This window comes from Haliotis asinina, chromosome 5 (genome assembly GCF_037392515.1).
Source record: "Haliotis asinina isolate JCU_RB_2024 chromosome 5, JCU_Hal_asi_v2, whole genome shotgun sequence".
Taxonomy (NCBI): Eukaryota; Metazoa; Mollusca; class Gastropoda; order Lepetellida; family Haliotidae; genus Haliotis; species Haliotis asinina.
The window spans coordinates 8,621,771-8,645,173 of NC_090284.1; the positions used below are offsets into that span (position 1 = coordinate 8,621,771).

At 37.9% G+C, this 23,403-nt stretch overlaps 1 protein-coding gene across 2 annotated transcripts in view; it reads right to left on the bottom strand.

Annotated features, from left to right (window-relative positions):
• The window catches only part of LOC137283491 (probetacellulin-like), a 232,155-nt gene that overhangs the window by 13,641 nt on the left and 195,111 nt on the right, over positions 1–23,403 (bottom strand). For both annotated transcript variants that reach the window (XM_067815017.1, XM_067815018.1), the window contains one exon: positions 11,858–11,951. In XM_067815017.1, coding sequence (XP_067671118.1) covers positions 11,858–11,915 — 58 coding nt within the window. In that variant the 5' untranslated portion in view covers positions 11,916–11,951. The remainder of the gene's footprint in view (positions 1–11,857; positions 11,952–23,403) is intronic.

The following is a 23,403-nucleotide window of genomic DNA, read 5'->3' on the forward strand; positions in this document are numbered from 1 at the left end:
CCATGGAGCCAACATGTCAATGTTGAATCATATTTGATAGATCTGAGGTCATTCCTCGTTCATTCCAGTCATGCCTCCTTTATTCTAGACATAAGTATATGGAATTATGCTATAATACTTACAGGGTTTCGCTCCAGGTTTGGTGCAGTCTATGTCATGTGCAGGGTTTGCATTGTTCAGTGAAATAAACATGGGCAAAGCTACACATGTTTCTATGAGAGCTGTTAATTTCATTTTAACTTATGCTTTCAAAACATTTCCACACTCTCTTCCACACAGTGTTTTCAGACCAAAACCAGTTTCAAGTATCAAATACCAAAAAGATGCATCATAATATAACAAAGAAGGTGTCATCAATAAAACATCATACTTTTCTCAATATTTTAACAACAGTAAAATGATCAAACTCATACATTCAGATGATGATGTAAGTGAGCTGCCCTCATGAATCCAAATAATGGCATAACTAATCAACCCATATATGTTATACAGAACAGTCTTTGCTTTGTCAGTGTTATTACAGAGTAAAGGCAAATCTGGAAGGTTTTGACATCTTATGAATAGTGTACACTCATATGATATATCAATGCTTGCCACTACAGCCAAATATTATCGACAAACCAAGGCACAATTCCACTGATGTGTCTGATTGATAGGACCAGAACAGCTACAACATTTCCAAACCAAATACTGCTAAAATACTCAATACCCAGTGATTCAAACTGAATGGATTTGACACAGAATGAAACTGACAAGTCCTAACATGGAAATGCAACAACAGAATGAAGAAAACATGCAATTCACATTTGAACACGACAACAAGCCTCACAGCAATATCAGACTGCATTCAACTCAGGCTTTTGTTTGAGGCAATCGTATGCAACACAACATGTAATAAAAATAGCCTGCTTTCAAACACTTCATTCTCGAATGGAAATGGAACAAGAAACTGAATCACAGACCATTCACAAGAACAGGCAATAAAGAAACATTACAACATGTGCCAACTCCAGTCAACTTCCTAGATCATCAGTACTTCCCACTGCTCTGAAAATCACAGCTCTCCATGACACCTCTACCGCAAGTACATACCCCACAATACAACACTCTATGTTCCACATATCTGAAATTCTACCCTCATTCAGTACAATAAAGTCCACCATTTATAATGTGCTTACCTGCATAATAACTATACCAAAGTAAATTAACCCCTTTTAAGCCAACAACCAAAGGAAGCATATTTATGAATGGCAGGTGTAAATAGCTGGCAATGCATCAACAATACTTCTATTATTACTTCAGTGAAATAGAAATAACTTCCTGAAACAACATACTTGGCTAAATCTGATAATAATCATCCAGCAAAACCTTAAACATTGTGACCAAAATGGTTACAGTAAATCTGAATTAGTCAATCATGTAACAGCACTGTATACCAGTCACTCATGAGTGAATACACTGTACATGATAGATTATACTTCCCATGGGGTTCATAGTCAAACGTTGAGTGCACCAAACAAGGTATAGTTAAGTCATTAATGGGCCTCACCCCTGCATTGTAGTCCTACAAAAGAACATTACCATTTCCTGCTTTTTGTGTAATCAGAATAATTAACATCACTAATGTTTGAGACCTGAGCAATGTGAGTATGATGTTGATTTCACTAACTGACTAGTGTAAGGGTAAAGTCCTTATTCAAGCCTTGTCATACAATCATGCAAGCATGGCATTAAATGATTTTTGATTTATTCAGACATATTAATACTTGTTCAATTTAAGTTTTAATGGTTTCATTGAGGTATTGATGAGCTTCATCTATTAAGGCTATGACAAGTTTCAAAATGTTTTCATAATATTTAGTATGTATTGTTCAACAAACAATACTTTTGCAACATTTATCCTTAATATGCTTATGGACAGCAAGGGGGCAGAAAAAGAAGCAAAAATTATACCTCCACTGAGGTATTCATAAATATTATAAGCATAATGAATGTGAACACATTGTCTTTAGATGTGTTATTCTCAATACCTGCAAATCTTTTTCTGTCCAATGCAACTTTAAGGGAGTATGTATGTGTGAGGGAACGTTATACTGTAACAGTGAAAGCAATTATTTATGTAAAAATAATTATTGAAAAAAAAGTGAAAATATCCTTTCCATAAGTCACAAGACATCCTTGCTAAAACACAGCATGATGCAAAGACATGTGAATTATCTGCCTGAAGAAAAAGACATGGGATCATATTTGCACATTTATAAATACAGAATTGCATCAGACATCAAATTTAAAACACTTTTTCAAATTTAGAATGGTTTCCCACATGCTTTCCCAAAGTTTATGTTAATGTAAAGGGTCACAACTATCTAAGAATGTGTTCAAGTGCTGTCTTGATCAAGACCTGATTATACATTGCAGACTGCCCAAACACCTGGAACGTACAGCACTCGAAAAAACATTATTATTACTATTGGATATTTAAACAGAGCACATATCCATGCAGCTAGTGCTTGCTCAAGGCACTGGTCTTTGTTTCCCTTGATCACTGGATGTTAATCTCAAAGTCACATCGAATTATTAATCTCAATTCCATGGGGAGTATTCAACATTGCTGCCACTGTGTATTGTGGCTCTTTTTCTTCTTAATGAGGTACCCAATTCACAGCTGGGTGGACTGGGAGACATATAGTCAAAGAACTTGCTGTACCTGCAACTAGGTGTTTCCATGTATTCATGTGGCCACCATCTGGGCATATACCAATGTATTCATAGGTTCTTTTGAATGCACAGGGTTGTGTACTGTATACTAGGGGTTGTGACAATACTGAAAGAGTCTGCTCACAAATTTGACTCCAAGGTTTTAACACCCGGTCACAAGTGGTCCCGATCCTGGCACCTCAACCTCGCGGGATCACTAGCCTCATTCTGATGCTGGGATCTTAGCATCATGTTGGATCATGTTTAGGATATATCCAGTAACTTATCAACTAACATTTCGAACTTAGCAGCTTCCATCGAAACTGTAACAAAGGAACCGTATCACAGGCAAAGAAATAACCTGTTACATAGCCAGCTCATGACAAGCTGATCGTTCTGCATGACTGGGTCGGTGTCTTTTAAAAATTAGCTGTGTGAGCAGTATTGTAGCAATGTCATGATGTTCATTAACTTATTCAATCAATCAGACCTTGTTGGAAGATGTAAAATGTCCTCATTTTGATAAACAAAAAAAGTTAAGTGCTTATTCAGCTACTTTCCAGACAAAAAAGTCCTAATTAATTCAGGGAACAAACAAGTGTAGTTTACTTCCCATGACCTGAATTGTAGAATTGATTGTAACATACATAAATCATCATTTGTTCACACCTAGTGCTTTTTCCACCACTATCTACTCTCTGACTGTATTGATTACTTCTCTCTACTGCCTCCATTATGGCCAGTAGTATCATCAATATTAATTCACAGAAAAGTCTTGTCACAACTTAAAAGTACCTATCACCATATCACGTCTTCCCCAACAGACCATGCAGACACATCCATGACGAAAAGATGACCAGGATTTCCCTCTTCTGACTTGTATCATATGGGGTTATGTTCCTCTGGTGGATAATTGACTTTCCTTTGCATGTTTTTATGACAGCAAACAGTCCATGTTGTCATGAACACATGGTATCATCAAAGATACAAAGATACAGGCCCATGATACCGCTGGAATTCAACAAGAAGTATATTATGATTATGGAAATGGTTTTATTTACATTCTGCTTAGAATGGACATTTCATCTTCAACATCTATCAGATTCTTGGTATTGTGAACCTGTGGCATAACAAGCTCCAGCAAAGTACACACAGACTACAACATCTGAAGCCATGTTTTCATCTTCACCACCTATACAACCTGTATCATCACCATCACTACCAGCATCACCACCTGTACAACCTGTATCATCACCACCACTACCAGCATCACCACCTGTACAACCTGTATCATCACTATCACTACCAGCATCACCACCTGTACAACCTGTATCATCACCACCACTACCAGCATCACCACCTGTACAACCTGTATCATCACCATCACTACCAGCATCACCACCTGTACAACCTGTATCATCACCACCACTACCAGCATCACCACCTGTACAACCTGTATCATCACTATCACTAGTATCATCACTTACACAACCTCTATCATCGCCAGCATTGTCACCTGTACAACCTCTATCATCGCCACCAGCGGTATCACCAGGTACACAACCTCTGTCAGCACTACATTCTTCACCATCATGGTTTGTATCATCCCTCCTCCTCACCATCGTCATGATGTTTGTGCATTCCACTTTTTAAGGTAGATGACACCAGCTACTACTATTTCAAGAGCATCAATTATCCTTGAAACAGACCAGTCTATCAAGAAGGTCACCTGCAACAGTCAGGTGGCACATCCATTTTTTGTTACACAAACTACATACATGTCATTTTTTAAAGCCTCTGCTTAAAAATACATATGCTAGTGGGAACAGAGAAGAACACTATGGTGACAAATGAAAAACTCTCAAACATAACTGTGTTAAACACCTGCATTATCATAAGTGTCAATATCATTTTATCATAGTAAAGTTTTTTGTTTTGTTTTGTTTTCAGTCACATTTTGCCATATTCAACAGGAAAACAATCAACAGTGAATCCTAATTACATTTGTTAATTATATGGTACAGCAACTTACAGGAAAGTGACAAATTCCTAGTGTAAAACACAACTTTGTGTGAAGATGAAGAAAGTTTGAAATATGATGTTGAAACAACAGGAAAGGAGATAGCTCTAAGAGGCTTTCTCAGAAACACAAAAGATAGAAGAATACCCATAGAAAACTCCAAAAGATGACTAAGCTCGATTCATGTAGGAAAAGTGTTAAATGAATTCATCTACAAGTCAGTGTACAGTACTTGGGAAATGTGTCACACTATAACACATTAGACACTCATCTGTAACCTCATTAAACATTTATTTATCTAAAAAAAACCCCAACTATTTGATGACATACACCACATGTCGTTGATTTCAGCCTGCAATCCCACATCACACATTAATAGCTATTGTACCTAGCATATGTCTGTCAGTAAAGTTGGACGCTTCATCAAATATTTAAGCAGTATCAGCCCATCCAGCTACAAAATGCACCTCATTGATTTCAGAGCATCTAACACCTACAGAAGTAGTCTAGGGCAGTCATCCATGTCAGCACATGTGGTGATGATGTCTATTACATTACAAGATGCACCTCATTGATTACAGAGCATCTAAAGCGGCCTTCACACGGCAAACTAACAACATATGTTGTCAAACTTAAGTGTGAACAGTCCAACAACTCGCCACCAACACCAATTTCAGAGTTGTCAAACTGTTGTCGAGAAATAGGATTGATCTCTATTCTCACCAACTTTTCCATCAAACTTTCAGTGTTGTCAAACTCATGTTGTTCAGAAACAACCAATCGCAAACAATGAAATTGTCACATGACTTCACATATAGAGACATGACTCTCAAATGACATGAAAGTTTGACAACATGTGTTTGACAACTTTTAATTACAACAACATGTGAATTTTTGTTTGCCATGTGAAGACTGCTGAACACCTACAGCAGTAGTCTTCGGCAGTCATCCATGTCAGTATATGTGGTGGCGATGCCTATTACATCACAAGATAACTACACTTCACATCCCAAAATAGACACTCCTCACCCACACCTCAGATGGCGCCGTACAAATGATCTGTCCCTTGAAACTTAAGTGTAAGGTTTTGTCAAAGCCAAATTAACAAACAATTGTCTTTAAAGTTAATATCTTAAAAAAAAAAAAGAATGAATAAGATGGCATTGACAATTTATTTCTTTTCAAAGAATGTTGATTCAAAAGGTTATATGGTGATAAGATTCAGATCCAGTTAGAGGGATATTATGTTCTATCTTGTAATCCTCATCTTTCCTCCCTTTAGTCCATGGCACTTATTTACAGAAGATAGCTGTAATGTTTGTGTTTATGTTTCCATGGACTTACCTGAAAAACGATGAAGCCCTACAGCCCCCTGTTCTTTCCTGATCAGCTTATAACTGAGTGACCAGGATTTGTGTTACCGAGTCATGTGACTAATTTCATACTGTTACTGTCAAATGATACTGGGATTGTACAAGAAGCATAGTCTCCCAAACAGTAATCTGTGCATTTTGCAGAACATATTTCTCTTGGGTAATACACCAAAAGGGCCATAGGTCTTCATTGTAAGGGTAGGATAGGCCTTCATCAACCCTTGCTTGCCATAAAAGGCGACTTTGCTTGTCATAAGAGGTGTCTAACAGGATCGGATGGTGAGGCTCATTGATTTGGTTGACACTTATCTTCGGTTCCCAATTGTGCAGATTGATGCACATGCTGTTGATCACTGGATTGTCTGGTCCTGACTCGATTATTTACATATGGCTGGAATATTGCTGAGTGCTGTGTAAAACTAAACTTACTCACCCACTCTTCATTGTGATAACCACCATATAGCCTGAATATTGTTGAGTAAGGCATAAAACCAAACTCACTCATTGTGATTAAACCTAAAAGAAAGCAACCAGCTACATTTCATTCAAACCATGCTTCAATATTCAGCTCCTGCACTGAATTCTGGTGTTATCTTTCTTGAACAATGGTTAAATTATCTTCTAAGGATCTGTGTTGCTACTGAACTTCAGACACGGCTTACTGCTGCTCATTATAATAAATAGTACAATACTAATTTCCTATCAAACTAAGTGTTTCCACACAATTTATTCTCTTGTCATTACAACATTCTCAATACCCTAATATTGATCATACTACAACTAACTACTACCACCTCTACCACTGGTAGAGATGGTCAGCTACAATACAGCTAACCTCCTACCATCTCTACCGCTGGGCCTTACAATACAGCTAACCTTCTACCATCTCTACCACTGGGCCTTACAATACAGCTAGACCTGTGAAGGTCTGGGGTAGAAGAGGCCTCCAGCAACACATACTTGCCATTAAAGGTGAATATGCCTGTCGTAAGAGGGGTCGGCTGTTCATGCTTGCTGACTTGCTTCAATGGTCATGCTGTTGATCACGGGATTGTCTGGTCCAGACTCAATTACTTACAGACTGCTGCCATATAGCTGGAAAATTCCTGAGTGTGATGTAAAACTAAACTCACTCACTCCATTACAGCAAACCTTCTACCATCTCTACCGCTGGGCCTTCCAATACTGCTAACCTTCTACCATCTCTACCAGTGGGCCCTACAATACAACTATACTTCTACCGTCACTAACATAGTCAAGTGACACAACCACTACTACTGCTAACCCACCTCCTATCATTATGACACTCTCACGTTCCCTGCTAACACTTCACTCTCAACCTGTCGTAACACATCTCTTCCACTAAATGTTATATTGTGGATCTGCAATCTAAAAAGTCATTTTTTCCATTCTGTTTTCAATATGGCTTTAGATTAACTAGTTACATCTATAAAATATAACCAACCCAATTATGTCTATATCAAATATTCCAGTGAATAAATAATGAACAGGCACACAAGGTCTATATTCCACCCTGAAACCTCACAGCAATGGAACTTTAATAATATGTGGAAGCTTCACAAATTACAAGATAAAATCACTCTTTCAAAGACTAATCAAGTTGGATTATTTCCTGACTGAAACACAAACAGGGGAAATGCCCCCTTTACATGTGCTCATACAGTTGAGCAGCACAGAGAAACGATTCAACTCAATTAACTTCACTGCTTCAAGCATTATGGAAAAGCAACCGAACGAGTTTTTGTCCAATAAAGTCTATAGATGTTCTTAATAAGACCTTGCTGTGTACATGCCAGAAAAGAAGACTGTGATTACAGCTGAAACAAGATCATGTTTGTGGTCTTTACCATGTATATGATCAATTGGCTGATATATGTATCAAGTAGTTTTTCTTTAACAACAGAAAAAAAAGACATGACTTTTTTGTATGATCATTAGTGAAGCAGTCTGGCCTGGCTGGAGTTAATTAACTATATGATGTGATGTTCAAAGTAGGAGTAAGGAGACTTTTCAGCACTGTCCATTGTTGGCTGCAGCTGAAGATATCAAATACTCTAATGACTTCCACTGTCATCTTGGTAAAAAAAACTGTATGAATATATAACAACAGGCCAGGTAGTCTGGAGTTATACATTGATGTGGGCAGGCCATACAGGATGGCCCCTATTTGCTTGATTAAGTTACAGCAACAGAAATGTTAGAGCAAAAAGAAAAGTAAAACAATTGATGGGTGATGTCAAACAGTTTGGGTAATGGAAAGGGGTTGCTAAAGTTAAGATGGAGGGAGAGGTGTAGTGGTGACTACTGTAGAGGTGAGACAGATTGTATCTCAGTGAGAAGGAAGGAGACATGTAGGGGGTGAATACTGCAGAGGTGAAACAGACCGTATCTTAATGAAATGGAAGGAGAGATGTAGGGGTGAATACTGCAGTGGTGAGACAGGCTGTATCCAGCAATATCACATCGATGGACAGCAGTAACAGGCTTCATAAATTGTACCCATGTGGGGAATCAAACCGGAGTCTTCTGCGTGATGAGCCAAAGGAGAGGTGAGTTGGGTAAGAGGCGTATGGCTTCAACACTGGAGAGGTGAAACAATGTTGAGATGGAGGGAGAGGTGAAACAGATGATTAGTGGAGTTTTGAGGCAGTCGCTACGGGATGGGGTTTGAATACTGCAGTTGTCTGCCAGGTGTTGGGGGCAGAGTGAGAAGGTGTATTGTTAAGTTTGAGGGAGGTTCTCTCTTGGGGTGGAGGTCACAAATCCCATTGTTTAGTACAGTCTAAGAAAGAACGAAAAGAAAACACAAGCAAATCAGTGAGCAGTTACAGCATGTTTATGTAGGTGTTTTTATAATGAAAGAGAACGAGATACTGCCTTGACTTGGAAGCAGGCAAATGTTGGGGTCTAAGTGATGACCATGGCCAGCAAGGTGAGAGCTCAGGTCACAGGTTGTTGGCTGGTGTTATTACATGAATGTGGAGTGGGAGTTCGCAATGCCACTGGAAGAGGGAGAACACAGATCTAGGCAATGGTAGTCCATAAAAAGGATCAGTTTCAGGGATGAGAAATAAACATAAACTGGAAAAAAGTATCTGTATCTTATATTACAATCATTCCAGAAAAAAGTGAATGAAGACACTGAGCTGTGAAATACAAAGAGGTTAACCCAAAGCAATAAACAATTGATGTCAACAGGCATGTTTGTTGACAAACATCTGTAAGCTACCAGCCAAGCTGATACAGATTGTGTAAACCTGGCATACTGCCCACATAAGAGCTGGGAACAGCAGTCTCTGCAAGTCAGGAGTCAACCAGTCTGTGTGCTGAAGAGTGGCCCACGGGGGCCCTCATGGGGTTGGGACAATGTTTTTTCTTGGTTCCCCCTATTACATTACACTGCAATTCCATAACAGATTAATCATGTCCAAGACGCTAGATGGGAAGAATTAGAAATAAGCTGAGGTGGGTTACGATACAATTCTGTATTATCAGTATTTTTTAAAAAACATGTCACAGTGATGGACAAGTAGATAAAATAATTGATTGTGATTGTGATTCAACATTTCACCAAAAACAATAAGACAACACAATTTTTAACTGTTTAAAACACATTTGCCAATATGCGGTTTATTTACATGACCCTATGCATTCAACGTGCAAGTTTTCAAGTTTCTTCCTTGGAGCTCTAATCAATAGCCATCAACTACAAATAGACTTGTTGATCAACCAACCAAGAAACCACAAATCGACAAACTTAATGAAGCAGACGCCTCATGATAATAGACATAATCAAATATACAAAATAATGGCAAAACTGTCGATGACTGAAATCGACAAAAGAAATACAAAGTATATTTCGATCCAGCTCCAGGGACTTGAAATCAGTTACAAGAAGAGAAATGATAAACACTCGTTTCCCAGAGGGATCATGATTCAAACCTGCCATTATATGTAAATTATTAACAAGTTGAATCTAAAGGATCTCTGCAAACAAGACTCTGTAAAATCTATTAATCTGATCATATTTTCTGATCACACATAAAAATAGAACTCCAGTTTAAATGACTGTTGACATTCACTGACGACATGGGAGCAGGATAACTTAAGGTAGGAATTAAAATCAAGTAGATTCAATTTGTCTTCTTCAAGTTCAACATCGATTTATCAAAACTAACTTGACAAAGCATACACCCGGCTAATGAATATTTATTGCCTGAGAAGGATTGATGTCATACTTGTTTGTTACCATTATCTTCATGAGACAAAGGGAAAAAAATATTATCATGGTTGTATAACAAAGAGCATCATTAATTCAGTGAAACCTTCTAGCTTCCTTGAAATGTGTACCCGAAACTGTGAAGATTTAATTTCGCCACAATGAAAAATCCTTTACAAATCATTATTGACAGGTAATATTTATTCCAAAGTTTTCTGATATATTTCAATTTTCATATCAGTATTGAACTGTACCAAGCCCCAAAGTCATTTGATCATATTTGAAGGGTTTCTCATTCATATCATAATCTACTCTACAGAAAATAATCTTGAGTGTGAGTTCTAAAAGAACTCTTTCTGTATTACTATAGAAGTAACATGTCAGATAGGTGTCTTGGTCCTAACAGATGCAAAATCAGCTGACTCATAACAAATGAGATATAATATACTCAACTATCAATTAGAGAACAGAAATAAAATCAGTGAACCTGTACCTGCTTAATTCATGTACAAAAATGATAACATTAATTTCTCATGACAACTCCTTTTGATGAGAAAAAACAGCAGTTTCTCCAAGATTCAGAATCGTATAATACAAATGGTTCACAAACCACTCTGAAGCATGCACATTTTTCACAAAGTGTTTATGCACCAAACATACCAAAGTCTGAAATGTCTGCATATTCTCCTTGTTGTGTTGAACAATTATCCTTTGTACATGAACATCAAGCGTTTTACAGAAAGTCTTCAACTGTTATTTTCCTACAAAACTTCAAAGATCACCACACGTCAAAAAATACTAAAGTCAGAGAGTATGACAGCAGACATTGAGCGAGGATAGGCTTGTTACATTATATCATAAGGAAGGATGACAACATATAGATGAACAACTTCTTTATGACCATGAGAGCGACGTTTCGGTGTAGGTTCTAACACTGTTATCAAGCCAATGATAATGGTGTTAGAACTTACACCAAAACCCTTCCTTACTGCCCCAACTTCTAAATACCTACCAAAGAAGTTATGTTATATTGTGGAGGAATGCAAAATAGGTGAAAAACCACATGCTGTGACCACTAGGATATCTTCTCCATAAGTGATAAAGGACATTGTGCATTTTGTCAAAGAACATATATCTCCCATGTCATACTACAAGTGAAGAATGAAGAGTCATTTTAATCATGGTACATATTGTTCATGTAAAGGTTGTCACCATGAGCAGCATAATCAACCTCAGAGCAACACCATTAAAAGTACACATTTCATGGAGACTGGGATCCTGTACCAAAATGTAAATGCACAAACAAAGGTTAAAGGATCGATAAAAAGAAACTGAAAACTTTGACAAACAGTAGAGTTGTCCAAATTCTTCAGCACTCAACCAACAGAAATCAGGACAGTAACTACCGTGGATGTTTTGAGTTTGAAGAGTCTGCTCAGCCCTTCCTAGTAACACCAGACTTACTCCGATCAGCTGAATCAGTCCAATTGAGTTTGCCGTCCAATTGATGAATGAGCAGCTACTTACCCACAATGCCTTGCAGCGATGGCCCCAAGGCAATGGCTAGGATTAGGGGATGCAACATAGCGTCAGTCCCCAGTCTCAGCACAGCACAAGACACCTGCAAGAATACACGCAACACTTACAATTCCATTTTCTCACCCTGCTATTTTCATTGCTCATTTTTTGCTAAAAAAAAGTCTGGTAGACAATTACTATGTTTGGCTTAAAAAGTGCCGCAGGTGTTACTTCAGTCAAAGGTCAAAGTTAAGTGTAGGAGCTCAAGCTGGCTGCAATATGCTCAGGTTTTGTGAGAGAAGGGGAAGGGAGAAATGAGAAGGAAGCAGGAGGGGTTGCCACAAGTGGAGGAGGATGTAGGGGTAGATAACCCCAATCTACCATTATCTGGAACACATGGAAGATGTTATCTAATATACATAAAAGCGTATCAATACAGGACATGTGTGGAGTGTGTGTTGCAAAAGAGATAGAGCAAATACAATGGGACGGATGTTTTGGATATAAATATAGTGTATTTGGGGAGAAAAAGAATCATATTTTAATAGTTCTACCACTGCCAGACCATTCCATATGCTTCCACAACCACAACATAAATCCAGAGATGTCTGTACCTTGAACGACAACATCATTATATTGGAAGTCAATAAATGCATTTCTATGTGAATCAAATTTCAGCCACACTTCAGTGCAATCACCCCATTTCAAGCCAAAAATCCAATTTCTAAAAAGAAGACTGAATTCCAAAGACCAATCAATCACATCTTTTAACTTTCAATATCATATTCAGCTCATGTACTTGAAATACACTGTCCCAGAAAATGCTTGTTCCCAAGATAACCTCATAGTTTAATATATTCTGAAAGCGGTGCCCAGATTGAGAGTAATGGATCTCAAATTGACTCCCAATCAGCACCTGAGGTCACTTGACCCCCTTGCTTGTTTTAACAAAGTTAGCTTTTTTATGAATAGATGTTGTTTGATATGTCAATGACTTTTCTACTGAGTTCCTCCCCACACAAATGATGGCCCAAATCTTTATGTAGATTTCATTTTCAATTAACAACTAAAAGTACATCTCCTTGCAACAAAAGTCGTATTTCTGCTGCCTTTTAATACTTCTTCTTCAACACGACAAAAATCAATGAAACAAGGGCACTTTTTCTGTAACTCTCATGAATATCTCACGATACACTAAAAACCCTTTTAAGCAAATTAGCAATGCCTTTATGACTAAAAGAACACAGAGGTCCCCCAAACAAATTCATAGCTCATTTAGTGATCTACAATCAAAAGTGACAGATTTTCGTCAATTACACTTCAATAGGTATTGATTTTTTGTTCACATGGCCGGAGTCTTCTTTGCACTAAGACATTATCGGAATATAATTCAACTGAGGGATTCCAGCCTTTCCTTTGGACCTTGTATCAAACAATATTTTCAACACAAGTTGTTAAGATATTTTATGAAAAAGCCAACACTACAGACGGGAGTGAGTGAGTGAGTGAGTTTAGTTTTACGTCGCACTTAGCAATATTCCAGCTATATGGCGACGGTCTGTAAATAATCGAGTCTGGACCAGACAATCCAGTGATCAACAACATGAGCATCGATCTGCGCAATTGGGAACCGATGACATGTGTCAACCAAGTCAGCTAGTCTGACCACCCGATCCCGTTAGTCGCCTCTTACGACAAGCATAGTCACCTGTTATGGCAAGCATGGGTTGCTGAAGGCCTATTCTACCCCGGGACCTTCACGGGTCCTACAGACGGGAGTGTAAAGAAGACATGGAATCTTCATCCATTACAATCAACAGTTCTAAACACTGATTACGTTTTCCATTTCATGTACATTATTTTAATATGTTTGATGACAGACTATGCTGATAAGTACTATTTTATTGCTCACAGACCTTCTGATGACATTTGTGAAAGTGGTTTATCATTTAGAGACCACCAAAGCCATTCTTATTTTGAAAGCAATCACTCAAATGGAATAAATAACATATAACATAATTGATGAGAAGTAGCGCATGAGTGTATGGGTTTTAAGAATGTAACACATTTTGCTCCAAAATTCAATTTACCTCATTCAAATTAAATTAGTTTTCCATTACTGAAACATTATAGATGAGTTTAGGAACCTTCTTGAGTAAATTCTTCAGCAACAATTGTGTATTTGTGACTAAATGGTTACTGGTGAAAAAAGAATCAGTTATGAAGCTATGTGTGTAAATGAAAATTGTTGAACAGAATATCTTCAGTCATTAACCTTTACTGTACAGACAAGAGACGATAGCATGAAAATCGATTTGACGAACATGTTCATGTGTGATGCTGCAGCATTGGCTTGTTAAGATGAGTGGGGATGGTTCCTTAGATTCATGTACTGCTATCAATTGCATATATGTCAGGTAACACGTGCATTCTGCACCAAATCAATATGTACCCAACAAGGGATTTAAGGCTGGAACTGGTACATACTAGAATTTCCTAATCAGTGGAAGTGAGGTAGTGTCTCTGGAGTTTAGGAGTGAGTTCAGATATATGCCACTTTAAGAAACATTCTTGCAATTTCACACCAGATAAGGGCTTCACACATTGTATCCATGCAGGGAAACAAATCTAGGGCGTTGACGAGTGACCATTTTAAATGCTAGGCTACCCAATTTGACTTAAGGATGGGTGTCTTGGTGCATCTACATACCCCAACAGAGTCGATCCTTGCTCATAACATCAATCACTGTGTGAAACATAGTGTACAAACTTAAAAAATTAACATTTCAATCTAGATTGCTGGGATCTGATGACTCAGAAAGCTGAATCACTCAGTGCCCACTTAGTACTGTCCACTATTTGTCAGGCACAGGGAATGGGCACCTGTCTCAACCAGCATGTCCATACATAAGACACACAAATCTTCTAGGAATCAACTGCCACTTGCACAGTAATATGAATAACAACAAGTCGTTTTATGGACAACTGTCCATTTATCTAGTCTTTCCCATTATAAGGATAGAGAGTGACTTAATATCAAACATCATATGTGCATTATTTCAGGCCTTTGCAAATATGATTACAACACACCAAAGGGCAGTTTGCACCAATCTGACCAACCAATCCACAAGTAAATAATGGGAAAGGGGATACATGGAACCCAATCTCCAAGACAACATGGTTTCTACTGATATGGACTGAAAACTGTATATGATTCACCCCAACTAACACAAGATGATATTTACATGGTTTCAACACTGAAAACTCTCATTCTGGGATGACATCACAATGACATTACAAAAAAGTAAAGAATATCATGTTAATGAGACTCCTCATTATTTCCTGAAACTGTTGACAGTATGAGACTGACTGTTTACTTCAACATAGCCCCAAATTGATTATATACATCAATATTCATAAATACTGCATGTGACTGTGGTGTTGGAGGGACGCAGTGTGGTATAATTAGCTGTGTCTGTCTTGAGGCGATACAAGGCTGAATGTCAAGTTCCAGCTAAAACTGGCCTATAGACTTTTAACAGGGAAAAACAGTTGGAACTGAATATCAGGGGATAATTAGCCCAGGACACCACATGGGATGTGTGGGAAAATTATTGTTCAATTAAAAAAATACACTTTTGGGAACAAAACATTATTTTACAGAGAATTACAGTAATGACAATGCATTTCAAATGTGATTGAAACACTCCATGCATAAACTAAGAACATTGTATCTTCACAATTTGAACTGGATTGAATATGGATATTATTACCTTTTGTACCCTGAATTTGAATCATGGTACAGCTTCCGTTGACTCCAGATTGTAACTGGAGGTCATTTATGTGTCATATCTTGTCATATGTGTTTTGCAAGGTGTGCAAAAATTATGTGCTGGGTGACTTCTGCTCTTAAGGTGGCAATAAAATGATGCAACCACAACATGAAGACAACTCAGACCAGCGATGACATCAGATATTCTTGCAAAGGGTAAGCATGTCCTGAAATAATGCCAGTGAATAATTTGGCTATATTATCCTTTGAAACAGATTTAGCTGTACTTAAAAGGAGACAGGAGGTAGAAATAGTTAAATAGGAGTTTCTAATACTTAAAATGATGTGTAATCAGAATTCATGCATTTCTCACGCCAAGTTACACCTTCATTTACTTTATAGATTCAGAACATAACCAACATGTAATGGTTCATGGCAACCAGACAGAAGGATAGACTGCACTTGCAGTTCTAAAATACACATCTACCAGTCACCATGCCGCAAACCACCCTGAAATCTGTGTTTCAAAGTATTGACTTCAGGAAGTTGTAAAGTCAGCCCTTTCACTTGGCCTAAAGACAGAAGTTATTCAGGAGCAATGGTTAAATCAGACTTCAAATGAACCAACAACGCAATAAAACTGATACTAACAATATTTCTATCCCACACTACGAACCTCTCGTTTGTAAGATTACCTCCGCTAGCTATTTTTTCCTGTCCAATAACGGTTATTACCGGATTACGGAAACACCCTGTCTGCGGTACTAAAACCAAATTAGTCGCTACAAACTTGAACTAGTGACATAACAACTTGATTTTCCAATGCCTCTCTCGTGCAAACACACTAATTATTCAAAGACTGAATATTCAACTGATACTAAATGTCACGTTTCGTTACTGCACGCAGGGATGAGTTTTTTTCACTTGTCTCTGGCTACCAGCCATATTCCTTACCTGATCATCAGGGCTTGTTGAAAAGATTAGACTTGGAAGATATTCATTGTACACCTGTTCATTAATACAGAACAACTAAAACTGTGCATCTTTAACAGCTGTGAGCCACATAAAATACTCACTGTGACACCACAAGACCAATGCAATATCCTGAAACGTAAAATTTTTAAACCAATGTACAGCTGAATCTGGATTTAAATGTCAGACACTTAGTTGAAATTTGCTCTTGTTTATTTCACATGTCAGTGAAATATAAATAGGCAAGAGAACAACCTATCCTTGCCATTACTGCATATAAATCTTGTTGATAGCTCTGGTAACAAAACACAGCTTACAAATCATAGGCTTCTTCAATGTTTGGAATTCAAGTTCTTGGAGGAATCTTGCCAGAAAGGTTGCCTAAAGACAAAATGTGCCAATATCTGAACAATGGTAACGCTCTTCTTATAATCAGAAATGGTGTTAAGTCATATTCCTACCAATCCTAAAAACATACCATTTATCATTTCTTAGGTTTCACATCAAAGTGGCCTCATTCTTTAATTCAGTATTATACTTTTAATGAATTCAAAGAAAGGCTTCTAAAGCATGAAAACATTCTGATATTATTAATACTTTTTTACTCGATTACAGGTTGAAAGTAAGATCAAAATGTTAAGTATAAATATCAATAACTTTTTTGTGAATGTATCCATGTGATTTTAGCCAGACAGGTTTAAATGCCCTTCAAGTTTATAACTTTACACACCAAGTTGAATGAAAGCGACATGAAAGATCAACTGCACTGCTAAAAGCATAGAAGTAGTTTCATTATGACTTTGATGACTACAAGTCATGAGGATGTCATATATTAAAATCAATCCTATATCCTCAACAAAAAAAAAAAACCATAAAAAATTGAAACGTAAGCATATCTGGAAAATCATGCTATTTTTATGAGTTGAGAGATAGAGAAAGTGATGATTCCGAGTGTTTGAAGAAGTTGATTTCCTGATGAGATGTCGCCAATTTCATGTGCAGGCTGCTGGTCACCTGATCAATATCAGGATCATTAATATTACAGACATTCATCCAAGGCACCAGAGAGGTAGGGAATCAACGACTGTTAACCACCAAGATCTGTCCAATAAAACATGTTGATTCATCTCTGTGCACTGTTTGATATTTATGTTTTTCTACATTTCCCCAAGACTGACAGTGCTGAAGTGATACTGTCAAGGGAATGAACTTTTATGTGCTTTGCAACACTCCCTTATCATTCCACTTTACTCATCTTGAATTAATTAGTTACTTTTCTCTGTTGCTGGTCCTTAGAGTTTCCACCGGACTGCATACTTCATTTTATTCCTACTTAAAATAAATGTGCAATTTTCCTAAAAGATGTGCTTGATAAGCAGCCAGATAACATTTTGGAAAAAGTCACTGATCATGGAAATTGTCCCTCGAAGTTTAACATAATTGGTAATATGTGGAGAAAGCATGAATGTACAATGATGAATATTTTACAATAATCACTCCAAAGGCACATAACAAGGCCAGATTCAATTTTACACTGTCTTTTATGTGAAACTGATTTTGTGGCAGAAGATTCACTTTTTCAACACTCACACATCTAGCACATGGAACAACTACTTTTATATCTGCGTACTGGTAACAGTGCAGTTGTCTTAAATGTTGCTATGGAGCAAAAATGTTGCTGGGAGGTAGCCAGGTGGTTAGTGCTTTCGCTCATGAGGCTGAAAGCCATGGTTCGATTCCATACATGGCTACAAGTTTAAATATGGTGCCAGATTTGCTGAATGCAGATAAAAAGCATATACCAGCTAGTGCATCACACTGGTATGGTGCCAACAGACAAAGGATCATAACTATGACAAAACAGTTGGGAACTTAGAGCTGTTTGCATCACATGCATACATGCATTACAAGCATCTCCACCTTTTCTCTATTCTTTCCCACCAAAAAATACTATGAAGCATAGTACTTTTCTAAAATGAAGTGACATCAGACGTAGCTATTAGTTATGTATATTCTTTGATCCAACCAGTCAAACTTCTCCTTTCCCCTCAAAATACCCTGCAATAAGCACTTCCAGCTAAATGATATAATGTCCGTTTTCACACAGTCTGCTTTATTATTAGTGATGCTTACCCAGTGTTTAATGACGGACCAGACAGGAAGGCAGGCATTGATGTGAGATATATCAGTGATATGGAGAAGTCAGTGTCCAGGCAGGGTGATGGCTGACAGACACATAACACACACATAGCATGTTCCAAAGTACATGCTAAATCTCTTAAGTGAAACAGATTGAACAAGTTCAATGCAACTTTCCCCTCTATTCCTGCAATATCACTCCAGAGAGCTCCATGATGAGTAGCACATATTAAACCCATGTGGGCCGTCAGACCTTGCACTTCTTAGAGTCAGAAACTCAACCAATGACAATTAGCTGGTCTGCAAAGAATCAAATAATTTCAACCTAGGTTAGGAAAGTTGGGCTGTCATCAACTTGTAAACACAACACTTTGGTCAAGTTTGGTCCAGGCAATACTAAAATTCCATTATCAATTGTCTGTTTGTCAAGGATATGTAGGCACGTAGTGACATAACTGTCCCAAGCATCAAACCAAATCCACTCTCTATAGTAGGATGAGGAGAAAGAGTAGAAAATACACATGAAACTATGACAACACAACTAGAAAACCCATCAGTTACCCAGCAACACATTCTGTATGCAATGTATGGTAATAAGCACCTCTGTCCGATGACCATCAACACAATGATGAGATTAAAGGGCAGTGGGACTAATCAGAAGACAGATAAACTAGCAGCAGCAATACCTGGGGTCTTGTAATTGTGTGTGATGATTTACACTTCAGTCAGTCTGTGCTAACTCAGACCTGTGACAGCAGCTCCAGACTCCAGCAAAACATGGAACTTTATGCATAACAACCACTTTCCTGTTTCTAACAATGTTACACAGCTATGTCCTTATCCTGCACTGTTTCATCTGACGAAATAGAAAGAACTTATTCAGTTAGGAAGAATAAAGATGTTATCAATAAAGATGTTATATCTTCCCATTCTACTTACTAAATTATATCTCTATGAAGAAGCAGACTAGAAGTGGTCCTCAACAACCTGTGCTTGTCATGCTATGTGACTGAAGTGACTTGGGCTCTTCAACTTGGACAATGCACAGAATCGTATCCTCATTGTGTAGTTAAACAGTCATGATGGCCACCAGGTGTGGTCCAGACTGGATTATTCAGAGACAACTAGCTGTCTTTCAGCTGGAATATTTCTGAGTGTGGTGTTTAATAACAAACAAACTTTTAAACATCAACAGAACATTTATCCAGAGTTGTCATAGTGCAGGAACCAATGGAGTGGTGTGAGCATTCAGTGCTGATTCGTGTATTTCAGTGGAGAAGTGTAAAGTCAGCAATATTCCAACTGTGACATGTGTCAGTGAAGTTATGAAATCTTTGCAAAATGAGTGTGTGAGTGGGGTTTAATGCTGCTTTGGACAATATTCCAATTTAGCAGAGTGTGTTTGGGTGAGCTTTGGTGAAAACATTTACTAAAGCAAGGTATAATGATGGGTACAAGGTACAAGGTACAAGGCAAGAAGCATGAAGGGGGTATGAACCCACATTTCTGGCAAGTCCAGGAAACATTGTGAATTGCATCATCTTCAACAGCTGTTCACCAGCAGCTATATAACCTAAGCAACCATGCAACAATGAGTGAGGGAGTTTAGTTTTATGTCACTTTTAGCAATATTCCAGAAATCTCAAGGCAAGGAACACCAGAAATCACCTTCAAACATTATACTCATGTGGGGAATTGAACCCAAGTCTTCAGTATGACAAGCAAACAATTTAACCACTAGACTACCCTACTTTCACACAGCCTGCATCAGGCACAACAAGGTCACATTACCATCCGACTGGGTACCCAGTCACTGCTGGGTGAACACAAGATTATTTTAAACATGCTTCATGATCTGTGAGTTGCGCACGATATGTCACAGGCATCTCAATACCTTAGTCAAATCTACATCCAGAAGGTCCACTGGTTGCCATCCCTGTGGACTACAATATTGATTTCATAATCCATGTAAAATAATGTCTAAGTCAGTCAGCAGAGTTTTGACTATGTAAAGACTGGGTTTTCTGTGCACAATGTCTCTATAATTTGATAGGTTTGTGAGAACTTAAACAAGGTCACATTTATTTATGCAATTTTCCAAATATAAAGTAAATTTATACATTCATGTTTCAAAATTGACAAATTCATTCAGGTATAAGCTATGTACAAAAGAGCCATTGCATAGGCTACTGAGAGAAATGAGCAATGACAATTGGCTGTGACTGTCTCAAGAGGTGAGAGGGATGAAAACTAGATGACTGATTCATAACTGCCTAATGGACAAACTGTATTGACATAGTGACGAGCATTGTGGGAGACACATTGCTTCATTTCCTGTCTTTTGAAACCCTTGTCATTGTTTACACATCATAATTTCATTACTGGATAAAGCAAATTCAACCACCCATTTTGTAGTACAAATACAGGCCACATGTCCAAAATTCAATCTTTGGCTCTGAGCCACTGAAATATGGATTATATTTTTTTGTGGCATCCTGATATAATAGGTTGTACATTGTCCACACTGTCAGTATTGTGTGACATCTTTTTCCCATTGGAGATCTGGTTCACAATGCCTCCTGCACCTTGCCAGCCCACACTGTGTAAACACTGACAGTTACTTTCCCTGGATGACATGGATGTCTTTCCATCACACAGAAAATAGTGTTAATGTCTTCAAATAAACATAAAGGCACACATTTCAAAGATACAGGGCTGAGAAGCTATCAACTAGCTTGATTTCTGTAGACAGTGGCAAAGAATTGAGGTTTACATCTCAGGTCCAATTCTTCAATCAAGATGCACCCATCGGAATATGCTAAAAGAAATCGCTGGCATCAGTTTAATGATCAGAACATTTCCTGGCCATTTTATCCTCCACACTGAATGTTACTGCCAGCTTAGCCCCATAGGGCAGCGCCTAAGTGGTTACTTCACCCTTATGCACTTCCAACTGTTAAAGAAAAAGCAGTAAAAGTATGAAATGATGAGGCAAGGATACTTGAATTTTGTCAAATGACAATACCCACAAGCATAATATCACTACAGGGACGTGCCATGGTTTAAGTCATTATGAAACTTAATGCCACTTGGAACACCTTCCAGTCATATCAGGTAGTAAGCCCTACAGTGTCATTCAGGCTTCTCACTTCAACTGTAAGTAGCGTGATGGCTAAACCGGAGATTCAAACGCCATCATTATCAGCTTATCCTCAGAATTCCTCACATTTAAGTTTTATCTTCAGCATGAAAAAACGTGTAAGTTTGAAACTTTGTTTCTTAAACACACTTCACTTATATTTCATAATGTTCACTGCTGCACGAGCAGGAATAGCATGTAACCATGACGTTATCTTCTTCAGTTCGTTGTTTACAATGTGATGTGTGGTCACAACAGAAATGTTCCTCATGTACTCAAGTCTAGACTGTTACTTTAGTGTACACATACTGAGTTATTTTTGTAATCTGAAACTTCACAATCAAGAATGTAACCAACTTCTAATCCACAGTCTCCCACTTGAAATAATGACACTTTCTAATAAACTAAACGCTATCCTTACGCATATCTTGTCTGTTATCTACCTGTTAATGTTGCAACAGTTTGCTACAAGCTCCTGTCATTTGAGTCTCCGGAAGTAGCTGAGTTAGAGAGTAAGTTTCTTTTACCAGTGTTCTAGTGCTATCACTGTGAGTCAGTTTGACATGGAAGGAACTCCTGAAGTGTTGCAGGTCTCACACATATACCCGAGACACTACGCCACAAAAAGGGTACAAAAACTCTAGACATATCATCAGGGCAAGCTGTGACTTAAATGAACATTTGTAGGTTGCTGGAGTGGCAAAGGGACATAACTCTCCATACCTCTCCATGTTTGATGACTTGGCCACCTGCGTCCCCATTTTAGGTATAGAAAATAGAAACTAAATACTACGAGTGCATTGTGTTTAACACTGCCTGAACATCATTTCAGCAATATCCGCAAAAATCAAGTCCTTGACCTTCACCCCTGGTACAGTAAAATGTCAACTCAGAACAGTGGCAGGAACAGGCAAGAAGAGTGATTTACCATCGTGATAATGAATACGAACCAGATCAGTTTGCTTATGAGTTTAATCTAACAATTTGATATTCATGAATTAAAATCAAGAATTATTTAAATGACAAGATCTAAAACTCATTGTAAGCTGATATACCTTACAACAGATACAATACAGTTAATCACTGTTGTGATAAAAATCGAGTCCACAATCAACAGGGAGTTACTTGCCCTTGTTTATACATGCCTGAAAAACGTATTTCAAATTCATCCTAGCCAGACTGTCAAAGATGATAGAGATAAACACAAGCATAATGTCACAATTTCATAACATTAGCATTAATGTAAAACCCCAGCAATCAGTCCATGTTAAGTGGTCATAAACACCTAGTTTAGATGGCTTCATGAATGTTCTTCAAAAGCAGTAAGGTGACTTGTTAGGTGACCAAACCTGCTGAAGTCAGGCAACACAGTGTAGTTGGAAGGCTGCGTATAGCTTGACCCTGACTTTTCTAAGGCTTTGGTTCTGTTTGCCCTTTAATACCACCCTTCAATACCCCATCTAAACAACAGCAGACTCTAAGCAACCAAGTTTACATCTCACAACTCACTGATTTACATGTGCATGGATTTAG